Source organism: Kryptolebias marmoratus, linkage group LG13, assembly GCF_001649575.2.
Source record: "Kryptolebias marmoratus isolate JLee-2015 linkage group LG13, ASM164957v2, whole genome shotgun sequence".
In the NCBI taxonomy this organism is placed as follows: Eukaryota; Metazoa; Chordata; class Actinopteri; order Cyprinodontiformes; family Rivulidae; genus Kryptolebias; species Kryptolebias marmoratus.
The window spans coordinates 14,221,853-14,244,122 of NC_051442.1; the positions used below are offsets into that span (position 1 = coordinate 14,221,853).

The following is a 22,270-nucleotide window of genomic DNA, read 5'->3' on the forward strand; positions in this document are numbered from 1 at the left end:
TTGTAAAAGAATATTTTATCAAAACCAGGCGAGTCTTCAAATGAAAAAACGAAGGCTTTTTAAAGCACCACGGCCATTTTCATTGACTATTCTGTCGTCATTATGAATTCCACAGAGAATGAATAGTTGTGGAGATTTAAGGGTAGGTTTCATTTCATATTCACACAAATGCTGTCTGGATCGGCTCTTCATTGAAGGGAGAAAAAAAAAATGCAAGTCATTGCCTCTGATATTAGCGTAACTTCAAATTTTACTTCTGCAGCTCTACTAATCCAATTTTTCTTAACAAGCTTTAAGAGTTTATCTTATTTCAGGCGGTGTTTTTTTTCTTTTTTTTTTTTTTTTACACGTTTCTCTGACAATACGAAGTTAACGCTGTTTATCAAAGGACCAAATTCACATTTTAAATTATTTTCTCATTAATTAACCTTTTGTGCTGCTAAAAATGATTGTTAAAATGGAAAAACAAAAAAACAATCATATTTTGATGACCCCTGAAATATTACCTAACCAGAATGAGTATTTTTTTTTTTTATTTTATTTTATCACGTCAGTTCTGTTTGCAAAAATGTAATTTATGCAGAGATACCCCCTGCCCCCTTCATGGCTCAGCCTCACATTTGGGATTTTTACACATTACATCACACGTTGTAATCCTGGCTACATCATCATATTTGTCTTTTTAAATGCCTTTGGTTAATCTGTCATTAACCACAGGACTATGTTAATTATGAGGCTGCAATATCACAGTTTCAAAGCACGCATCCCCCCCACCACCATCCCCCCTCGATATTTTATCTAAGCCATTTCTTCACAGTTATGAAAACTTGCTAATTACGCTGCAAACGATACGGTTTGTCACAGTAAATCTTAAAAACACAAACACATTGATCTTCTCACTGCTGCGGGAAAACCACATTAAAGATTGTTTTTTTTTTTCATTTTCCCCATTTAACTCCGGGATGATATATCAAATAGATGCACAGCTTATCGAAACGGAGAGCTCCCCCTCTCATTAGTATTCCGCTTGAGTCAGCGATGTCACCACATGTGAAAATAGGCAGCAGAATGGCATGTTCATCAAAATGCCTCTTGAAAATTTTTTTTTCTTCTTTTCTTTCTTTTCTTTGTCTTTAACACTACCTACATTTCCTCCGAGCATCACTTTGAATCCATCCTTTTCATTTTCCCCAACTTACTTTTACAAATACTCAGAATTTCAATACAAAAGCTAATGGATGGAGCAAACGAAAGCACTGTAAGTGAGCTTACGGAGCAAAAAGGAAAAGACCTTTCTCTACGGCTTGTCTGCTCATTGTCTTTGCAGATATCATCTTTGCCTCTTGCTTTATGTTGAACAGATGGATGAAAAGGAAAATATTTACATGCAGCTTTTAAGTAAGGTGTCGGGCGCCGGTACACCTTTTTCTGCATCAGAGAATTAATTATACAAGATTCTGGATCTCAAATGGATGCATGGAAAACATTTCACCAAATTGTTGCTCCTCATTTGGTGTTTTTTATGGTGGTGGAGAGTAAACTGTCACAGCAAGTGTTATTGTCCTCCAGTGAGACCACGCTCATCAGAATAGAAACATTTCATCCCTCAAAACAACTTTGTATTGATCTGCAGTGACCCTTTCTTTTTCTTTTTTTTTTTTTTTTTTTTTTTTTTTGAGGGAAGTAAAGTTGAAGTAAGACTGCAGCAAACGGGGGTTCGGCTTTTTTTTCCCCCTTCTTTAATTCTTCACTTATCAAGAACAATTTGGAGTTCAATGTTTCACCCAAGGGCGTTTTGACAGATGGGTGACAGGAAATACTGGATTTAAATAACTGAGTGAAAGCTGTCGTTGCAACCTCCCAACCTAATGATTTAGTCTAGATTAAATTAGGTTTCATTCATTCTTTTTCTTTTTTTTTAAGTAATATCAAATTTCATGACAGTCGACACATCTTTTACCTCTGTAGTGGTACTACGTCAGACTCTGAGACTGACTGGTGGGAAAAGTATTATGATCAGTGTAAAATAAAATGACTGTTTTGTTGGGGAAAACTTGCATCTTGGCGTTCTGACATGTTCTTTTTATCTACTATTGTTTAGATTAGACCAATAAGCAATTGTTCGACCACTGATCTTTATAAGCTGGATTTCTTTTGATTGCGTAAAGGCATTTTGGGAAAGTAGGGATCCCTTTTTGCCTCCTCCCTTGCCACACGCCACCCCCACCTGGTCGAGGCCAGCACAGCTCCAACTTCTAGAAGACCGTTTGTCCAACAACTAGGTTGCTGCCACCAGAGTGTCCTTGCCTTGTGTCACTTTGAAAACTTACCTGTCCAACTTTCCACAAGCTAAAATAGAAAGGGAACAAACTCCTGTCCCCTTTTTCCCCTAACAGATCCCTGGTGGAGGACGACGACGCTCACATGAAAGTCGCTCTGGGCTATGGTGAGATGGGCATCTCTGCTCATCTTCAGGCATCAAAGACTGGAAACACTCGATTTTTCACAAGCAATACGCACAGCTCTGTGGTTCTTCAGGTGAGAGTTGGAGCAAAGAACTGAGAGTTGTTAAATATCAACGTTGACAAATTTTCCAGCACTTTCCTTCGTTTAGAGCCCTGTGAGTAGATGCATCAGAGCATGACTCTTATTAAAGAAACTTTACATTGGTTAAAGTTTTTGGAACTTGTCTTTGTAAATTTATATAAAAAGTGAGCTCGAATGTTATGACAAACACCTGCTAAGAGGGGTAACACCTTCTTTAACAGGAAACTGTAAAGGATTGCCTCATCATTTAAAAATTCATTTCTATTGCCTCGCATGGATTGATTGATTTCTTAATTAATCTTTAGCCTTGACGGCTGCTTCTGCATGTCAACACTGATCGATGTAGACTCCAAAAATGTGGCAGTAGGTGCCGGCATTCTGCTGTTTGCTGCAGAGGCATTTGTTGTCCTTGGTCACCAGCGTTCTGTGAAAATGAGAAGCCCTTGGCTGCTTTTTTTTTTTTTTTTTGCTGTTCATTAATCTTGTGCTGTCACAGCACAGTGGGAGAAAGATAATGATTTTTCTAGCCTCTTATCTGACATCCTGATTGTGGAATCTGTTAGTTATGTGGTTAATTTTGAAAGCAAAACCTGGCCACTGATTATGAGAGCGAGGTGTTGTTACAGTATCAGCGTGTTTTCTTGTTTGCAGCCTATTTGTGCAAGCTGCCAAGTTTCTTGTTTCATCAGCTATGGCTGGTAGAAAAAATCTGGTTTGCTGAGGATGCTAAAAAAAACCCAAAACATTTCAATAATTTAAAGCTTAATGATTACATGGTCTTTGTAGTCTCGTATTGATTAAAGTGTCCCTCACCACTGGCAGTAAAAATAACTTTGTGTCGGTTCCCAACGTTGAGGTCAGGAACTTTTCTGTCACACAATTTTCACTTTTCTTTCTTTTCGGTTTAGGGATTCGACCAGTTGAGAATAGAAGGTTTGTTATGTGACGTGACGCTGGTTGCAGGGGATGGAGACGAAGCTTTTCCTGTACACCGTGCAATGATGGCCTCTTCCTCCGACTACTTCAAAGCCATGTTCACAGGTGGGTCGACAAAGCCCCCCTCTGACCAGAGCATCAGTGGCAGAGCCAAAGTACTTCCAGGAGTTAAACCGATTCACGGTCTGTATGTAAGAATGCGTTTCCACACCGTCGCAATCATGTCGCCATTATTTTTACATCCTGAGGAACTCCTCATTTAGGACAAATGATCGGCGCTGGCAGGATGTGGGAACATCGACTGTCGGTCAGTAAATGCAGATGGGTTTTAATGGCTCATTGAAGGTTTACCTGCTTTTATTTTACCTGGGAACAATCATTTGCATAAATCAAGTGATGAAAACATTGTTTTGGCCAACAAGGTTGCAAATAATTTGCGTCTCAATTTGTTTTCTCTTCTGTTAAGTGCATCAGGAAAACGCATTTGTAAATTCCCTGAAGGAATTCATTTTGCCCACCATTTTTTTTAATACTAAAATGCACATTTTATCAATTTATTTTCTAAAAAAGAAAATGTTTCAATCCTATTTCAGCCTTCCTTTTTAAAATCGCCCATGTTTTGATCTAACAGGTTTGTGATTTTTTTAAACATAAGATCTGAGATGAACTTTGTGCTTTAGTTTATATTTTTGATCTCACTTTTTTTTTTCTTCCCGATGCAGGTGGAATGAAAGAGCAGGATCTAATGTGCATCAAGCTTCACGGAGTAAACAGAATAGGCCTGAAGAAGATCATAGACTTTATCTATACAGCAAAGTTGTCCCTCAACATGGAGAATCTGCAAGACACACTCGAGGCAGCCAGTTTCTTACAAATCCTTCCTGTGTTGGACTTCTGCAAAGTCTTTCTTATTTCTGGGGTAAGGAGGCAGACTTATACGCTACAGCTGCACATACTTAAACAGTGCATAAAAATTATATATTTTTTAACCAGTTATTGTCTAAAATAACTGAACATTGGAATCAGAAGCTACTGTGCACATAAATCCAATTTTATTTGACTGTTTTGCTCAGATTTAAAACCATATGGCACAGACGGCATGTTGCCTCCAATGTAGCATCCCTTCATGCTAATTTACTGAATTTGGATTTGGACACAACTGGTTTGAGCAAGTTTCTGTACACGAATTAAAAATGTTCAGTCTATCAACATTAGTTGCATTTCTAAGAGTTGTAGTCATTTACTCTTTTGAGTTGTTTTAAAAAATTTTTTAAAAATTACACCAAGTGTCACATTCTCTAGCTTCATATGCAATTATTGGATTTTTTTTTTAATTACCCTGAAGCCTTTTTTATGATCAATGTTTTTCCCACTTCTCAGGTTTCCCTTGACAACTGCGTCGAGGTTGGGCGCATCGCCAACACGTACAACTTAACAGAGGTGGACAAATACGTCAACAACTTCATCCTAAAGAACTTCCCCTCTTTGCTGGGCACAGGAGAGTTTGTCAAGCTCCCGTTCGAGCGCTTGGCTTTTGTGCTGTCCAGTAACAGCTTGAAACATTGCACTGAGTTGGACCTGTTCAAGGCTGCTTGCCGCTGGCTACGCTACGAAGACGGCCGTATGGACTATGCCCCAAAGCTCATGAAGAATATCCGCTTTCCCCTCATGAACCCGCAGGAGCTCATAAATCACGTACAAACTGTGGACTTTATGCGCACGGACAACACTTGTGTCAACCTTCTCCTGGAAGCTAGCAACTACCAAATGATGCCCTATATGCAGCCCGTCATGCAGTCAGAACGGACAGCCATTCGCTCTGATAGCTCCCACCTGGTCACGCTGGGTGGTGTCCTACGCCAGCAGCTAGTCGTGAGCAAGGAGCTGCGTCTCTTTGACGAGAAGGCTCACGAGTGGAAGGTGCTCGCGCCAATGGACGCGCCTCGCTACCAGCACGGCATCGCAGTCATCGGCAACTTTCTTTACGTTGTGGGTGGCCAAAGCAACTACGACACCAAAGGCAAAACGGCTGTGGACACGGTGTTTCGGTACGACCCTCGCTACAATAAATGGATGCAGGTGGCGTGCCTTAATGAGAAACGAACCTTCTTCCACCTCAGTGCTCTCAAGGGACACCTCTATGCTGTCGGTGGAAGGAACGCTGCCGGGGAGCTTGGTAAGTTTATGTCCCCACCTTGCTTTTTCTTTTTTTTTTTTAAAGCAGAAGCCTTTATTGGATCAGATTTTACTCTCTTTAACTGTCAAGGAGCAGAACAAGGCAAACTTTGCCGTTTTAAAAGGCTGCACACGTATTGACTGCACACACACACATATCTGTTTTGACACGTTACATCCGTAATCTGTAAGAGAGTTAAGTTTTTAAAGGTCAGACAGATTATTACAAACACACTCAATCTGATATAATCTATTACATTCCCATAGCATTTTAACACATGCTAAATCCGTTTGGGCTGTCATCGTCTCAAAGGGAGATGATATTGAGTTTTCGGTTCTGAGACCCATCTAAAGCTGGGTCAGGAACGGCTCTGACAGAAGGAAACTGAGGAGTTCCATCGTCTGAAGCTCCTCTAAAACGTTTTACTACCCCTGGATTCACAGCTCATCCCTTTCAGTAAAAACTTTGAACATATGCATGTATATATTCATAAGTATTCCTCGTAGTCCCATTGTTGTCAAGTAACCTATCTGGAACTTCTGCACCCGTAGCTGTAAGCCACAGAGAGGTGCCACCCAATACTTAAATTCAGCCATATATCTTCAGCAGACAGGGGGAGAGGAGCTGTCTTCTATTTTCGGGTTATAATTAGAACAAAGAACACAGCCTCAGTTCACCGCCTGTCTACACAAACTGCCTTTTTCAGCTTTACGTTCCACTGCCTCTGCGCCGCATGTGGTTCGGTGCCCAAGTATTTCTGGACGTGCCCCTCCCCTCCGTCGTGTTTTGTTTTACCGTGGACGGGGGTCACACGGGTGAGGCGTTATTGTTGCGTCTGGAATGCCAGGATTTAAAACGGGAAGCTCAACAATGTCAAGACACGCAGGGAATTTATCTGCTTTGACGATGACGCGTCACGTCTCTTGGACTTCATAACTTGGGTTCCTCTTCAGATTTTATTTGTGTAAAATGAGAGAAGAAGAAATGTATTTAGAGGCAAACGAGCTGTGTAAAGACTATTCAGTCTGATTTTATAATGTGACCTTTTCTGATAATCAGAAGAAAATCTCATCGTGCGGGGCCTGGTATTTTGATTTAATGAAGCACATCTGTAAAATAAATCACTTAGTCCTAATCAGTCTTTAGTGACTAAAGATAAAATTGCAACTCTTATAGTTAGACATTTCTAATATAATTTAATAAATACAACTGAATGTATGTGCCGTCTTCATTTCCACTGAATGCTTTCAAGATTGTGCTTACTGCAAAGTGTTTTTTTGTTTTTTTTTTAAACAATGTGTCTGAAATTGTTAATCACTGATGTAACCAAATGTTTTCAGAGCTGTGTCTCATTGTCTTGGCACACATTTAATCAGTTGAGTTTAATTACTACCTGCACGGCATAAAAACAAAACGCTTTGTGCCTCGCCTCACCTCCTGCTCGTGGCAGGTAAAAAAAACGAAGTGCTTTTAATCCCGTATTTAAAGGTTTCCGAACATAACTCTTGTTTATGCTCCAGCAGTTTCCGAATAAAAAAAAACATGCAATCGTGCTCATATTTATTTATGGCATTTGTACTCTATCTCTATGAGATGAAGAGCCGTCGATGTTAAACTCGAGTTCACTGCAGCTGCTTGTTTAACTTGTTTGGAGCACAGTAACAGCCTTATTCCGAGCATGCAGTGAACTCGCAAACTTGATGTACCCCGGCTGCTTGTTATAGAGTCGTAACAAGCAGCCAAATCGCCTGCCTATGATCATCACTCATGAATCCCAGTGTCCCTGTGCTTGGCTCTCTAATATTTATTTATTTTCTTCAAAGCCATCCTTAGGCACATTAGGATGAAGGACCTAACAATCTCCCCATTTCCTGTGCAGGCGAACTATTCATCGCTGGTGGGGTTGTGGGCATGTGTACTGTATTTAAATCTGTGTTTTCGGATCCCACACTGAGATCCTCCAAGGCCTCATTTGCTGCTGTTTGTCCTCCTTAGTTGTGTCTTGACCTACTTTCTACTAATAGTCTTTTTATTTATTTATTTATTCCTTTTTAAGCTACTGTGGAGTGCTACAACCCAAGGACAAATGAATGGACGTATGTTGCCAAAATGAATGAACCACATTATGGCCATGCTGGGACCGTGTATGGTGGTTATATGTACATTTCAGGTAAGTTTTTGTCAGGTAGCTGGGGGGTGGGGGTTGTTACTTTATGTCATGTGCGAGTGTGTATAGCAAATGTCAAAATGATTGGGAGCGTGTTGAAGTTGGATCTGGAATCGTTTTGCTCAACTCAGTTTAAAATCGGTCAATAAATGTTTATAACTGGTGTTATTGTGCAGAAATCACACACAGTAGGTTGTAGTTTTTGATAGGAGTTCTTAGAGATTCTGGATTTCTGACGGTCTGTTAATGCTGTGTATTTTTTCCACTAAATTTACTAAAATCACTCCTCGCACTCTCGATCAGTCTGCATGCTTTTGAAGTTCGCGGGGGTCTCGTGCTAAAGCTCCACTCTAAACGCAGAGCTTTAAGCTTCGGGCTGCGACTCCTTGCCTTTTAGGCGGCACATTGGCGCTCTTTCCCGCGTCTAAAAAACAAATCCCGCGGCATGGAGATGAGCCCTAGTTTCTCCGTGCAACTAATCCAGAGCGGCGCTACAAAAGAGCGGAAGGCTGGTTGTGGTGGTGGTGGTGGTGGTGGCGGCGGGGAGTTTGGAAGGATGGAGCAAAGTAGAGGACTGAAGCCTGTGTAGGAGGTGTAACACAGAACAGACACTGTTAATCCCTCCGAGCCATGGGAACAATCAGCCTTGTGCAACGTATGAGCAATAAACAGCGGTGCTCAACAATATAAAAAATGATCCTGAAAGCTGCCAGAAGAGGAGTGAGATGGGAATCTAATTCTCACCTTGTGTTGTGCTAATTTGCACAACTTTTTTTTTTTTTTTCTATTGAACAGACTTGGAAAATAACATCAGATTTGTATGCATTAAAAAAAATGCACAAAGTAGGTCAGTTGAGCAGTTTATAGTGTCCACATTGACCAAGTTAATGCATTCATGTAAAGTTTGTAAGTGATAAATTGTACACAAATATGTTTAGTCATTATAGAGACGAAACCTTATGAAACTTTAAAAGGCCTAGTTTAAAAAAAAAATAAATCTTTTATTTTTTAATTGTTTTGCTCAAGTCCCAAACTAAACTCACTTCCCTGAAGACTGTATTGTGACAACTTGAACATGGTCGCGTTTTTTATTTTTCTGTAGCCATCGATGGTATTCGACTTGCTGGCACAAAAATGGAGTTCTACAAGAAATCATGACAAATTAGTTGAGTTGCCCTTTTTTAATTCGGTGTTAAATTAACCAACTCTGACTTGCTGGGAAGATTTCAAAACTTAAAAACCTTGTTTTAATTGGATAATTTGCTTGACCAGGAGATGCTGATATTACAACAGTTCAGATGAAGTTTATATTTTTACTGAAGTTGGAATGAATGGAAATAAAGCAGCCGATCTGTTGCAACTTTCTGCACTGATAATTTTGCTTATTGCTGCACTCTGCTCAACCTAGTGTTCGTTGCTCATTATTTGATGATTTGGTTCCTTTTAGCTAAGAATAGGGTTTCACGTTTCAGATATTCAGGTCAGTCTGGTAAATTCTGCTTTTGCAAAGGCCGTCTCTGCACCTGCACTTTCTAAAAATAGGTGCGAGTTTAAAAACGGCCCGTTGTGTTGCTTTATAAAGCTGCTCATGCAGTTTTATGATTTCAGCTGTTAAAGGAGTCACGTGGTGCGTATGAAACATTAGCTCTAATAAAACTGGAACAGATCTGAGCAGCGCCCATTCAGAGTTTTGTTGCTGGGAGGCTTCAGTCTCAGGGGCTACAGTCTCGCAGTGCAAGGTGACCCGTGCTGGAGTGTAGCTCTGTCTGTCTGTCGCAGCACATCGGGTCACTTTGTCCGTCTGCGCTGCTGGGCTGTCTGATGGTGTTCCGTCAGCTGGATGAACCTGACAAATGCACTCAGCCCACAGGCCATCACAGCTGAAGAGGCCTGGCAGGGTTTAGACAGGAGTATGAATGCTAAATTACTGCGTCTTAATACTAAAGCACTGCCTCTGGTGTTTGTGTTCATTTGCATTTCTGTAGGTAGACTTTCAGGATTAGCTGTGCACTCTGGAAATGTTCATCTATTTTAAATCTGTTTATTAGTTTTGGAGAAATCATAGCTCATTTTACATTGAACTACTGAGCTTTCACAACTTCAAACTGTCATATAGCATAGATACTGGTTTTTGTTTTTTGGTAACTCGATGGGAATCCATAACTTCACAAGACTTCAGACCTGTTTTACGCAACTGGTTAAATTGCCTTTTGCAGCGTTTATTGCGTTGAGCCTGCTTGAGCATGATACGACAAGCTTTGCACACCTGGATTTGAGGATTTTTGTGCCGTTATTTTCTGAAAATGCCCTTGAGCTTTGTCAGTTAGGACGGTGGGCTGTCAGTCAACAATTTCCTGGCCTCTTCATGGGTTTTTAATTGGCTTCATGGCAGCAGTCTGCCTGAACCGACGGTCGTGTTGGAAGGTAAACTCTCCGACACCCTGACTACTCTGGAGCAAATTGAAGTTTTGCCACCGTGTTTGACTGTTGGCTTGATAGTGGAAATATCAGCATCTGATCTCTTCTGCAGAGATGACATTTAGACTTGAGAGGAAAGATTATTCTTGATGTAAATCAAGCTGAGAATCTGTCTGAGACTTCTCAGAGAAAATCAGATATAGAAGTTTTCATTCATCTACTTTATCAAATTTTTAAGAGTGAAATGTTGCAGTGATACCTTCGCTTGTGAACTTTTTTTTTTTTCCCCCTCTGATTTTCCACATGGTTCTCTGAACCTTGGTGGGAGGCACCAATGGTTCTTGTTCTGTTTTACAAAGATCCCTCTTCCCCTGCGGCTCAGTTAGTTGACGAGATGTAGGACAAGTCTTGGTGGTTCCAAATCATGTTTTACATTTCAGAATAAGGGAGGCTAATATACTCCAGGAAAAGCAGAACTCAACAGAAAGTTTTTATTCAGGTTTGTTTTTTTTAATGCACATATAGACGTGTATGTGCCTTTCCTAATTATATTAATTAGGTATATGTTGTGAACGACTTTAAGCTACTGCCACACAGGATTTTAGCTCAGTGTCTGTAAAATTGACTTGAAGCCATTTTTGTTTTGGTGAAAGCCGATTTAACTGTTGCATCCATCTTGAATTAGGGTGACTCCAAAAATCTATCAGTTGTAGATTTATATCCTAATGAGTACTTTCTAAGAGTTTCGTTCAATCCATCCAGTGGTTCGAGATATTTTGCCATCACAACAGACAAATCAACACACGGGCAAAAACATTATCGCCCTTTCACTTTTACTAGCAGCCTTTCAAAGGCTTCTTAAAGGCTTGTTCTTAATTGTACTGAGGTTGTGTGGAGCACATATGAGAATGCCTTTTAGAATAGAAAATTGTGACAAAGTAAATGATTGTCTTTAATGCAGCATTTGCTCAAATTAGAAGATTTGAATTGTTCTTAAATTGCTGAAATTTGCTTTGAAATTGGCCTTATTTTGAGTAGCATTCGGCTTGACACTTTACTGAGAATCTATCCCTGAATCTCTAAACTGAGGTCACCCTGGTGCAATCTACTTCTGGTAAGACTGTTTTTTTTTTCTTGAAGTAGACCTACTTACATATGACTAATCAAACAAACAAAAAATAAAATCTCTAACTTTCTCAGCTGGAAAGAACAAGCCGTTTGTGCTCAACGATAACGTCCTCCGAAATGCTCCCCGTGAGGAGGGTAGACGGTTGGTTCTGCTGTCTAACAACCCCAGAATAAAGTGTGAAAGTGGATCGTGGCGGCTGACTCACTCATCAACGGTGCGAGTTTTAGATCTCATGTTCTTAAGTCTGACGTGTTCGAAGGCTGTGAAATTAACATGACAGTATGAATTAGAGGGACTTATTATGCTTTTTGGAGACATGCAGCTGTTTTTTCATGCATGCCCCTTTTTATTCCTCAAGTTTTAGAGAAATATTCTGAGAGGAACGCAAACATCTGCATTAAATGAACCCATGTTTGCCTCACGTTCTGCCTCCTGCGTGCTCCAACCATGCATCTCTCTGCAGGGTTTCCAGTAGAGAGAGAACAAAGTATATCCAGTCGCTTTCATCATCCACACAGGGCTTTGTGTGTTGATGTCCATCCATATGTTCCCTGGTCTTCCTATAGTGAAAACTGATCAATACTTGCTGTATGTTGGTCATACGTCCTTGAGGTATTTCACCTCAGAGATACAGGATCTCCTGTCCGGATTCCCCTGATCATTATGGCTCATTTGTGGAAACCGCTGAACCCCCCCAAACGTTTTACCTCTCCTTGCTGTCCTTTCCATTTCAACCCCACATGTGCCGGCACAGATTCATCCAGCTCCCCCGTTATTTTGCGCGGGGAAGTCTCTTGAAACAGAAGCACGTGGACACACGTATTACGTGGTATTAAGAACTCAAACAGTAACGCAGTCCGTCCTGTGCTGTCTAATGAAGGGCAAAGGCTTTTAGTCCGTCTCTGAAAGATTAAATCGGCTTGGCAAAAACCTGCTCCCTCTTATTGTCCCACTAATGGCTCTGATTAGTGGTTGTGATACCGGGAGGCTGATCAGACGTCGTCGTATCGGGAGGGGGAGAAACAAAAAAACCAAAACAACAAAACCCCTCGAATTGGAACAAAAGGGAAAAACGACCCCTTTGGGAGAGATTACCACAGCCCCGCTTTGACTCCGGTGCTGCTCTCTTGTCGGGATTTAAATAGCGCCCTTGTTTCGTTAGGTCTGCGGATAAAGAAAACTGGTGGTTTGGGCTCTCATTTGATCAGTTAAGAGGGTGCAGCGCCACAGATCTGAGTCATGGCAGCTGAATACACAGCTTAGGCCTCGACAACAAACCGAGCACAGTGACTCGGCGGCACCTAAAGACGGATTCTGCCTGCACATGGCACGCTCTGCAAATCTTCACTGCATTTGCTCCTGGTTACTCCACCTGGGGGGGGAGGGGGTTGGCTGGCTTTCACCCAAATGCATGCTGGGATTGTGTTCCTCTTTATTTTAAGCCTTCCCTGTAGACATGTCCTGTATTTTTTTTTTCCCCCCATTTTTTTTTTTTTTTCTATTCCTCAGCTTTTTGTGTCCCAGTGTCTACAGTCTGTTTGTGCATATGTTAAGAGGCTTTGTGGTGATGTTCCTCTTTGTATTGAGTGCTCATAATCAGCATTATTTCACACAGTCAGGAAACGGCTGAACATCCACTTATATAGCTCTACTTTGTATAATTAGTGTTTAATCTGTGTATTGGTGGCTGAATATGAAACGCAACAGTCGAAGATGAGTTTTTAAAAGTTTTAAGCCTAGAGCTACTGAAGCAAAAAGAGAGCGCTCCGGCATTATGACTCTGCGTGGCTTGGAAAGATGAAAAATGTTGACACGTATGAATGACTCAACAATCTGATTGACACGTCCACAAAGAGTTTTCCGCCCACAAACTGATCAGCGGCGAGGCTAATTTTCCTGCTCTTTTTTTTTTTTTTTCTCGCTGCAGGGGGAATCACACATGACACGTTCCAGAAGGAGTTGATGTGCTTTGACCCAGATGCGGATAAATGGACTCAGAAAGCGCCCATGACGACGGTGCGTGGCCTGCACTGCATGTGCACGGTGGGCGACCGGCTCTACGTGATCGGGGGCAATCATTTCCGAGGCACCAGCGACTACGACGACGTGCTCAGCTGCGAATACTACTCCCCCGCCCTGGACTTGTGGACACCTATCGCTGCCATGCTGCGAGGTCAGAGCGACGTCGGCGTGGCCGTGTTTGAGAATAAGATCTACGTGGTGGGGGGCTACTCGTGGAACAATCGCTGCATGGTGGAAATAGTACAGAAATATGACCCGGAGAAAGACGAGTGGCAGAAGGTTTTTGACTTGCCCGAGTCGCTAGGCGGGATCCGAGCCTGCACGCTCACAGTTTTCCCCCCTGACGACATCTCAGGCTCGCCCTCCAGAGAGTCCCCCCTCTCAGCACCTTGATGAGTATAGAGGGGGTGGCCCTGTTTTGCTCATACCCCCTTAACCTCCCCCTTTCCTTAACCTCCTCAACAAACACACCTTATAGACATTGTTTGCACTTCTTCTTTGGACAACATCTGTACTGCATCCCTAAAAATCCTCAAGTCCACATCCCCTAAAGCTGTGCAGAGACCCCTCCCTGAGTGAATAAGCCTACATAGCGACATGGTTCGGCAACCTAATTACACGTTGATGTTGCGTACTCGGTATATTTTGGCAGGAAATACCTTTTACTTGAAACTTGACTTTGCAAATCAACTTTTCTACCTGATGTCCACAAAGTTTTCTTGCGTCACATTTTCTCTGGTGTTCTACCTTTTATGACGTTAACTACCACGTGACTCTCTTCTAGCCTATGCCAGGTTAAGTGCAGGTGACCCACCCCCACCCCCCTCAGAAGAGAAGCGTAGTGACGAATGAGCCCTGAAACGGATGGTTTTTAACTCAGGGGTTGGCCCGGGCCCCATCTGCGTCTCTTACAGTTTCAGTTTTTTTTTGTTTTGTTTTTCCTGCTGTTGGTATGAAACTGTTAACGAAATGGTGTTTTTTAAATTTAATAAACATGATTTTGAAAATATTTAAAAAAGCTGTTGTCATTACTGGCTATGGCGCACTGGAGCTGAGCCCCAAATTGCACCGAAAACGGAAAACGGTGTGTGTGTGCATCTTGAAAAGATTTCAGAGCTTTATGTATTGAGTAATCAGCATTAGAACGGTTTGATTCAGTCCTTGAGGTAACTGGATTTTTGTAATTGTTGCTCTTGGTGAAGCCTTTCGACCCTGGGCCAAGATACTTGCTCATTAATCAGCAGTAAGAGGGAGGATGGCTTTCTTTATCTTTGTGAATACCTCTGTAATGAACGAGCTGTGAGGTTCAAAGAAAACAAATGGGCTCGAGTTTAGGGACTAAACTGTTACAAACTGCAAGTCGTTTTTGTAAAACTTGGCCTATGACCTCCGTGACGAGACGAGTCTGTGTGCTGACATTTGCTAAACGGAGCGATTCCTGAGCACTATGAGACGTAAAGTCGCTGCTGACTAGCGTTGGCACTTCCACGGCTGTCATCTCTCCTCTTGGCATCACAACAGACGGTAATGTCGCCCACAATCTGCCCATCTGCTCCAGGATGATTAAAGCTTTAATAGCAACATATGGTGTCCGAGGTGTTTTCTTCACGCCGTTACCGGGAACAAAAGGCTTGTGTAATCATCAGGTGAGTTTGGTCTGGACCTTTAAATCCTCATTATATTCTCATTATATCCGGTTAATGAGATGCTGCAGCGGTGGTTCCTCCGCTCCCTGATAACTGGTGCTATATCAGACTGATTTCTGCAGAATGCGCTGATGACCTGGATGTCCTGTTTTCACTTTCTGAGAATTTCCTCTTGGCTTCTTAGGGTCAGTGTTTGACCATGTGAAGTGTGGTCCAACTTGAAATCTAGGCTTGTTCAAGAAGGAGGGGGTCTTTTTATTTTTTTATTTTTTTTTTTTTTAAGCTGTCTCTTTGCTTTGGGAGTTGCTTTAATTTCTGTGTTGTGACATTTCAAACATTCCATTTGCATCTGTTTTTTTTTTTTGTTGATGAAGCCGTTTGCATCCTTCTAATGTTAAAAATACTCACTCTGGTGTTATTTTAAGGGATTGTCACCGAATAGAGGAAAGGACTTAAACGTAACTCGTTCAGCTGTCGGCAAGAAGCGGATGAAAGACTAGAAGTTTCACTTTGACATTTTTACTGCAAATACATGATACCCTCCATTATTCGTTTACCGTCAACTCTTTTGTCATGTCTGCTAAACGAATGCAGAGATGGAGATTTAAAAACAAAAACTAATGTGTTTTAACAAAATTGTAAAGAAAAGCATCAATATCACAAAGTCTAATTGCGAAGGCTTTGCTCTACAACAGGGGTGGGCAATCCTGGTCCTTGAGGTTCCACTATCCTGCATGTTTTACTTTTCTTTACTCCAACACACCTGATTCAGAGGTTAAATTACCTCTTGTGTTGGAGCAGAGAGTAAAACCTGCATGATGGTGGCCCTCGAGGACCAGGATCGCCCACCCCTGCTCTACAACCATCTCACCTTACCTTTTAACATTTGTGGGAGAGTCCAGTTCTGCGAAAATGGTGCCGGACTACAAACTTGGGTGCAACCAATTAATTTCAAGTATTACTACCTGGAATAACCTAAATTAGTGTATAATTATAATTCATTGGTGATCGGGAGCCTGCAGTGCCACGTATTTTGTTTCTATTAGATTTAAATTATGAACCTGGTCACTTGATTATAGATTAATATATTTTCTTATCTAGCAGCCAGAGTCTACTTTTCACCCGTGGGATGTCTAATAGACTTGAAACCTGTTGCACACCACTGAGTATTTTCCATCAGGGACCACATATTTATTTACTGCAGTCAGTGTCTGTGAAAATGATGACCACGTTCTCCCAGCAGCCAATTTATTAGGAGTCCATTTTAGGTTTTAGGCTGTTTGCAGGAAATTAAAAATGATGCTAGGGTCTGGAGTTGGTTTTTAAACAAAGGCTTCCTTTGGCATTCTGAACACATTAGCACAAATGGGGATGCGTGTTTGATCGTAGTGTCGTCTTTCTTCTGGCTGAGAACACCTGCGCGTCCTGCAGGTATGAACTCTGAGTCAGGCGATAAAGTAATGAGATGCTTTCAGTGGGAAACAATGGAGCTATGACTCATTAAGGTGCCCCCCCCCCCCAAAAAAAAAAAAAAAAAAAAAAAAAACTTTTGCACTCTTCAAGGCCAACAACGGGAGTTTTGCAACCCTGTGCAGAAGCAGTTTAAATAAAAAATTAAAAAATAAAAAATAAACATACATTTTTGTTAGTTGTTGTTCCTAATAATGACTGCTGAAAAGCAGCCAAAACCTGGAAATAAATCCAAGCTCAGACATGAACTGCACACACAATCATTTTAAGACAATATGCAGAACCTTTAAGTCATCTCAAGCATTTCCTTCTGACCATTAGATGCATTGCTATGGAAGTTTGAGGAGATATTTAAAGTTATCAAGGAAAGAATCCTGCTCGTCTTGGAGACTGCGGCGTGGATATTACAGTTTGGGCAGATGCTCATAGTCCTCCAGAAGAAGTAAAAAAAAAAAAAAAAAAGTCTTATTTAGGATGGCCTCAGATGTACACTCTGCTTTATGGTGCACTGAGTAATGATGAGGAGGAACTTGGTAAGCATTTCACGCTGCATTACATCAACATGCTAGCATTGCCACTTAGTGAGCATGTTGGCATGCTGATGTTTGCACTTGGCTCGGAGCACTTCGGCTTGTACTTATCAATCTGCTTTGACAGCTGCAGGCTCTTCGTTTTGTTAGGATCTTTCTGCATCAATAAAAGACCCTAATTTCGCCATTTTCACTTTTGTTTTGGCACCATTTGCCCCCAAACCATTTTTTTTAACATATATATAGGTCCTGCCTTGTCACTTGCACAGCAGTGTAAACCTACCTGGATAAAGACTTCATCCATTTTGCTCATGCCTCCGAGTCAGACTGGGCTCTGCAGTCGAACCTGACTGAAAGCACTCTCAGATGGATCCCAGGGCGTTGTTATTATAAGGGACATGAAGTTCTTATACCTTTAGGAGCAAAAAGAGCGCTTTAAGGACGAAGCCCATCAACCTGAATGCATTCCTAATTTCCACGGGGATGCAGCTCATTATGTTCTCGATCTCCTGTGTAATTCCCGCCACATTGCTGTTTGTTTCTTTGTGTTCATGCAAGCCAATGTCAATATTGCATGACTCAGAGCGTTGCATATATCCCAGAGTCTGAGGCTTTGGATATTAATGAACAGCGTTTCCTCAACACTAAAGCAAGGAGAACTGGAGCAAGAAATTACTCGCCCCACCTCCTCCTCCTCCTCCTCCTCCTCTCTTCAGCTTCACTACCTGTGCTCCTCAGTAGGTTTCCTCACCACTGGAGGCATGTTCTTTTGATTCACGAGGCAGATAAAAGGGGGTATATGTGTGCACTGTACGCCCTGACTCCTGACACGCGAGCACGCCTCACGTCTGCGGCCCCTGCGCGTCTCCAGTCAACGACTCCTCTCATCAAGGCGAGAAAATGACCTAGTTTTCTCCGGGCTGCTGGATGTGTTTACACACACAGAACGCTGATGACATTGTCAGTCAGAAAGCGTCGCTCTCGGCGGCAGCGAGGAGGCGCTGGATGTGGTTACTGTAACTAAAGTCATGATGAAGTGGTCCGCAGAGCTGCACGTCCCCGCTGCTCTCTGATTGTATGCACATCGGTGTTAAGGGTTATTGATCCTCCTGACTGGCAGACGGCCAAGATATCCTGATGGTTTGTTGATGGGTTTTGTTTTCTTGATATATTTGTTTGCACTGAATCACATCCTGGGCCTTTTTTTTTTTTTTTTTTTATAAGGTGTAAGGTGTCAGGAAAAAGGTGTAAATCTCTTTTCTCCTCCGTCATGAATATTCAGAAAAGGTCAAGTCCTCGCAGCCCTTCTGAGCTCTCTATCCCCCTGTGTCTGTGTCCTGAATAATCTGTCCCTGATTTATCTCGTTTCACAGCTTGTCCCTGCCCCGGCAGAGGCGGGAGGGGCGGCGGAGGCCTAATTTGGATTTGTTTTGTTCAACATCTGGCCCCGTTCGACAGGCCTGCATTTTTCGTTCACGCATCAGTGGCGTCGCATATTTAAAATTAAAAGCCTGCTGGCGTTCCTTGAAGGAATGCATATCGCCTGCTGCCTGTACTTGCCCGGGTTTTACAACCGAGATCGGCTTACTTTGAGAAATGAGAGTTGTAGCTGTTTTCACCCAACCTTGAAAATAATGTTATATTCATTCTCGAGCAATATTGCATGGTGTCAAACTCAAAGTATGTTCTGAGAATGTCAACCAGCTGCTACCGCGTCGAATTTAAGCTTCATATCTGTGAAACTGACCGAGTCGTAGACATTTCTGTGTTTAAGATAAATTGGCGGGTGGCAGCCATTTTGAGTTTGGTTGTCTCTGAGAACTAATCAGTTGTAGGTAATACATCCAATGAATATTTCCTGAACGTTTCATTGAGATATTTTGCTAACAATCGCACCTGACGTGAACAGTTAATGCTGCATCGTTTGGAGGATGGGTTGTGTTGACTCGCTGTAACAACCACCTGAAATTTTAGCTGAATATCTCTAAACTTGACTGAATTACAGACATTTTTTGTGTTTTAACGCAAGTTGGTTGTGGCAGCCATTTTGAATGGGGTTGACTCCAAAATTTCATCAGTTGTAAATTTTATATTCAATGATTTCGTTCTGCAAGTTTCTTTACATTTTCCCAGCAGTTAATGATATGTTTTGGTAGCACACACACACACACACACACAGATGAAGGTAAAAACACTATCGCCCACTTTCGCCTTTCAGCAGTGGATGATATTTAATCTGTGCAAATTTCTTCATCATATATGTAGCAGATGATGTAAGAAGGGTGCACTTACTTTTACCTCTTCTTTAGGCTCTTGTTAAAAAGAGATTTAAATCAAATTTATCGATCAATAACCGATTGAACTGCATCTGAAAGGAAATCATTATTTAGATTATTTAGACTTGATTTATTCCTAATATTTTCAGATCTCAACAACTGAGGACAGAATCTGTTCATTACAGGGACCAAATTTCCCTGTTTTAAAGATTTTATTACAAATTTAAAACAAAATCAACAATAAATCAACACCATGAAATAAAATTAACTCTGATAATTAACACTGAGTTTTAGCATCGAGTGATTACTTTGAAGTAACTGAACCTGATTTAACAAGGACAGCACTCTGGAGCAGGAATTAAGTCTTTGTGATCTGAAGGAAGATTATAAATGTATCTAAAACATAAAAAACAGAATGTTTGAGGTTTTACATGAACAAGAATTTGAACAGTTTTTAGACTATTTTGATAAGTATTTCTCTTTAGAATTTAAGTCAGAAGAATGTTAATATTTTTTCCAAAGCATTAGATTAGTTTGAGGAAAGCTCAGATTAGAAGTGAACGTTTGCTTATTAGACCGAATGGTGCTTTTCTCATCGCTAGGATGGAAGACCTTAAGGTGCCTTACTGTGGTACAGCTGGATTGGAGTGGGCCTTTCCCGTGCAGGTGGTGTCCCTGATCAGCGCCGTGGAAGGACGGTGTGAACCCGAGAGTCACCTGAGAATCGGCTGAGGTCAACAGCTCGTCCCCAGGAGGGTTAAGGTGACGGCTTCTGAGCGGTGTGAAACGCTTCAGCTGACGGAGTCAGGAGCTGGAGGGTGACGAGGCATCTATGAGCGATTCTTTAGCTGAACCTTTTTCTTAAAAGGCACAAACAGTTCTTGATAACTTTAGCATTTCTTGGATTTTCTACTGCTGGACTTGACAAAACAAATTTAGACCAAATGTATGTTTTAAACTCAAGTTAAACAAAGCATAGAGAAGGGAGAGAGACCAGACTGACTGGAAGAGCTGAGGTCCGTCTAGTTTTATCAACAGTAATAAGACGTCAAATTACTGTCAGCCATTCAGAACCTGATGAGGTCAGGAGCTGAAGTCTGAACAGACGGGGCTTATCTCTTCCTGTTCAAAAGAGGTTCTGTTATCAGGATCACTGGATTGTCTAATGATTTTACATTTAAAAGAATGGCTTCAATCCTGTTTTGTTGTTTTTTTTCCCTCCTTTAGTGAATCTGAACAGAAGTGTAAGAACACTCTGGCTCTACTGATAAGTTACTCTGCGTTTGTGGAGCTTCGAAAAACAACTCGTTCAAAATGATGCCAGAGGCTCAGTCATAACAGAACGACCTTCAACACAGAGCAGTTCCTGGAAAGATGAGTGTAGGTCAAAGGTCAAAAGAAAGGGTCCCTTAGTGCAACATACAGTAAAAAAAAAATGAAAGTATGGACTGATGGTTATTTTCCTTTAGTAATTTTTTTTTGGCCTCTGTTAATAGAGGTTAAAATATGTTTTTATTCTCCTGTGTGCTCTCAGGGCTCCTCTGAAGTGATTTTAATGCTACTGAAGAATACACAAAACCTTCAGTGCATTCTGACAGAAAGTGTGTGTTTTAAATTACATGACTGAGTTTCCTGCTGCAGAACATTTAGAAAACTTACAGGTCGTCTTAAAGGAGTCTTTCTGTGGAAAAATAAAAACTTAATAAGCTTTTCGGAGCCGTCCTTAAGCCGCTGTGATGCTGATAAAAAATGAATCACTCTTCAGTTTGATTCTTTCCCCAAGAAAGTTTCCTCCCACAGCTCAAAGTGGATAGGAGCTCTGACAGGAGGGAAGCCTGTCAAAGGTGCATCTCAACCTTCAACCTGGTGAATGCTGGGATATGCTCCAGTGCTCCTCCTGACAATCAAAAGGAGGAAATGTAAGGAATCCAAATTAGAAGTACAGACGGAATTATGCAGCTTTCACATTGAGAACTTTTAACAAAGGAAAAAAATCCTGCTAAAGCTGCAAAATAAAACATCATGAAGTTTTTATTTATTTATTTTATTTTATTTTTTTACATCTTAATATCAGAGATTAGTCTCAAAGTGAAGCACATCTTCCTCTTCACTCTCCGATGAAAGAACTGGAGCAGTTCAGGCTCTCTGGGAAAACTCCTCGACCTCACAGGGTTAAATACAGCTGCAGCTTCACGTCCCACAGGTTTCCTGTTATTACAGAACCCGAGCTGGAAGACACTCGCTCCAGTAAATTACTGGTCCAACGGGCAAAGAGCGCGAGCCGCTTCCAACCTGAAACATGCAGGTCTCAGAATCCAATGTACCATTTCTTGTTTTTAAGTTTAATAATACATTTATAGGCTGAATTCCTAAAAAGGCTGCATATATATATATATAATGAACTCTCTTAATTTGTTTAAGATGAAATTTTAATCAGTGTTGCACTTGAACTATCTTAGTGATTTGCTTATTTATGTTTGCAAGCTTTTCCTCATCATTTAGGTAACAATTTATTGATACAAAAATGAAGGCTTTAATCGTTTATAAAAAGCCTGTAATTCCTTAGTGACAACAAAGTGATGTATTAACTTTCTTTTTTATATTTAAGATTATTGAAAAACACATTAAAGCTTAAAGGGATTAAGAGAAAAACAAAACAAGATGAGATCAGACAAGAAAGGGGGATGGGGGCACTCAGTGCATTATAAATATTCTGCAATCAAAAGCTTATTGAAATATGAGCAAAATGTGTACTTAAAAATAAGACATACTCACAGGTGTCTTTGTGATTTTTGCGCTTGTATACTACTTAAAGAGACTCAGATCTTTTGAAATGGGGTTCTGTTTATATACAAATATCTTACCTGTTGTAGATAACTTTTTGTGCAGCAGCAATTAGGGCAAATGGTTCCATTCTGACTGGATTGACGAGCTAACGGCTAGTCCTAAGTAG

At 41.2% G+C, this 22,270-nt stretch overlaps 1 protein-coding gene across 2 annotated transcripts in view; it reads left to right on the forward strand.

Moving 5' to 3' along the window:
• Positions 1-14,404, forward strand: part of klhl13 (kelch-like family member 13) — a 32,829-nt gene extending 18,425 nt beyond the window's left edge. For both annotated transcript variants that reach the window (XM_017431992.3, XM_017431991.3), the window contains 6 exons: positions 2,397-2,538; positions 3,456-3,588; positions 4,206-4,402; positions 4,864-5,659; positions 7,716-7,829; positions 13,301-14,404. In XM_017431992.3, the coding sequence (XP_017287481.1) occupies positions 2,397-2,538; positions 3,456-3,588; positions 4,206-4,402; positions 4,864-5,659; positions 7,716-7,829; positions 13,301-13,788 (1,870 nt within the window). In that variant the 3' untranslated portion in view covers positions 13,789-14,404. The remainder of the gene's footprint in view (positions 1-2,396; positions 2,539-3,455; positions 3,589-4,205; positions 4,403-4,863; positions 5,660-7,715; positions 7,830-13,300) is intronic.
• Positions 14,405-22,270: the final 7,866 nt, after the last annotated feature.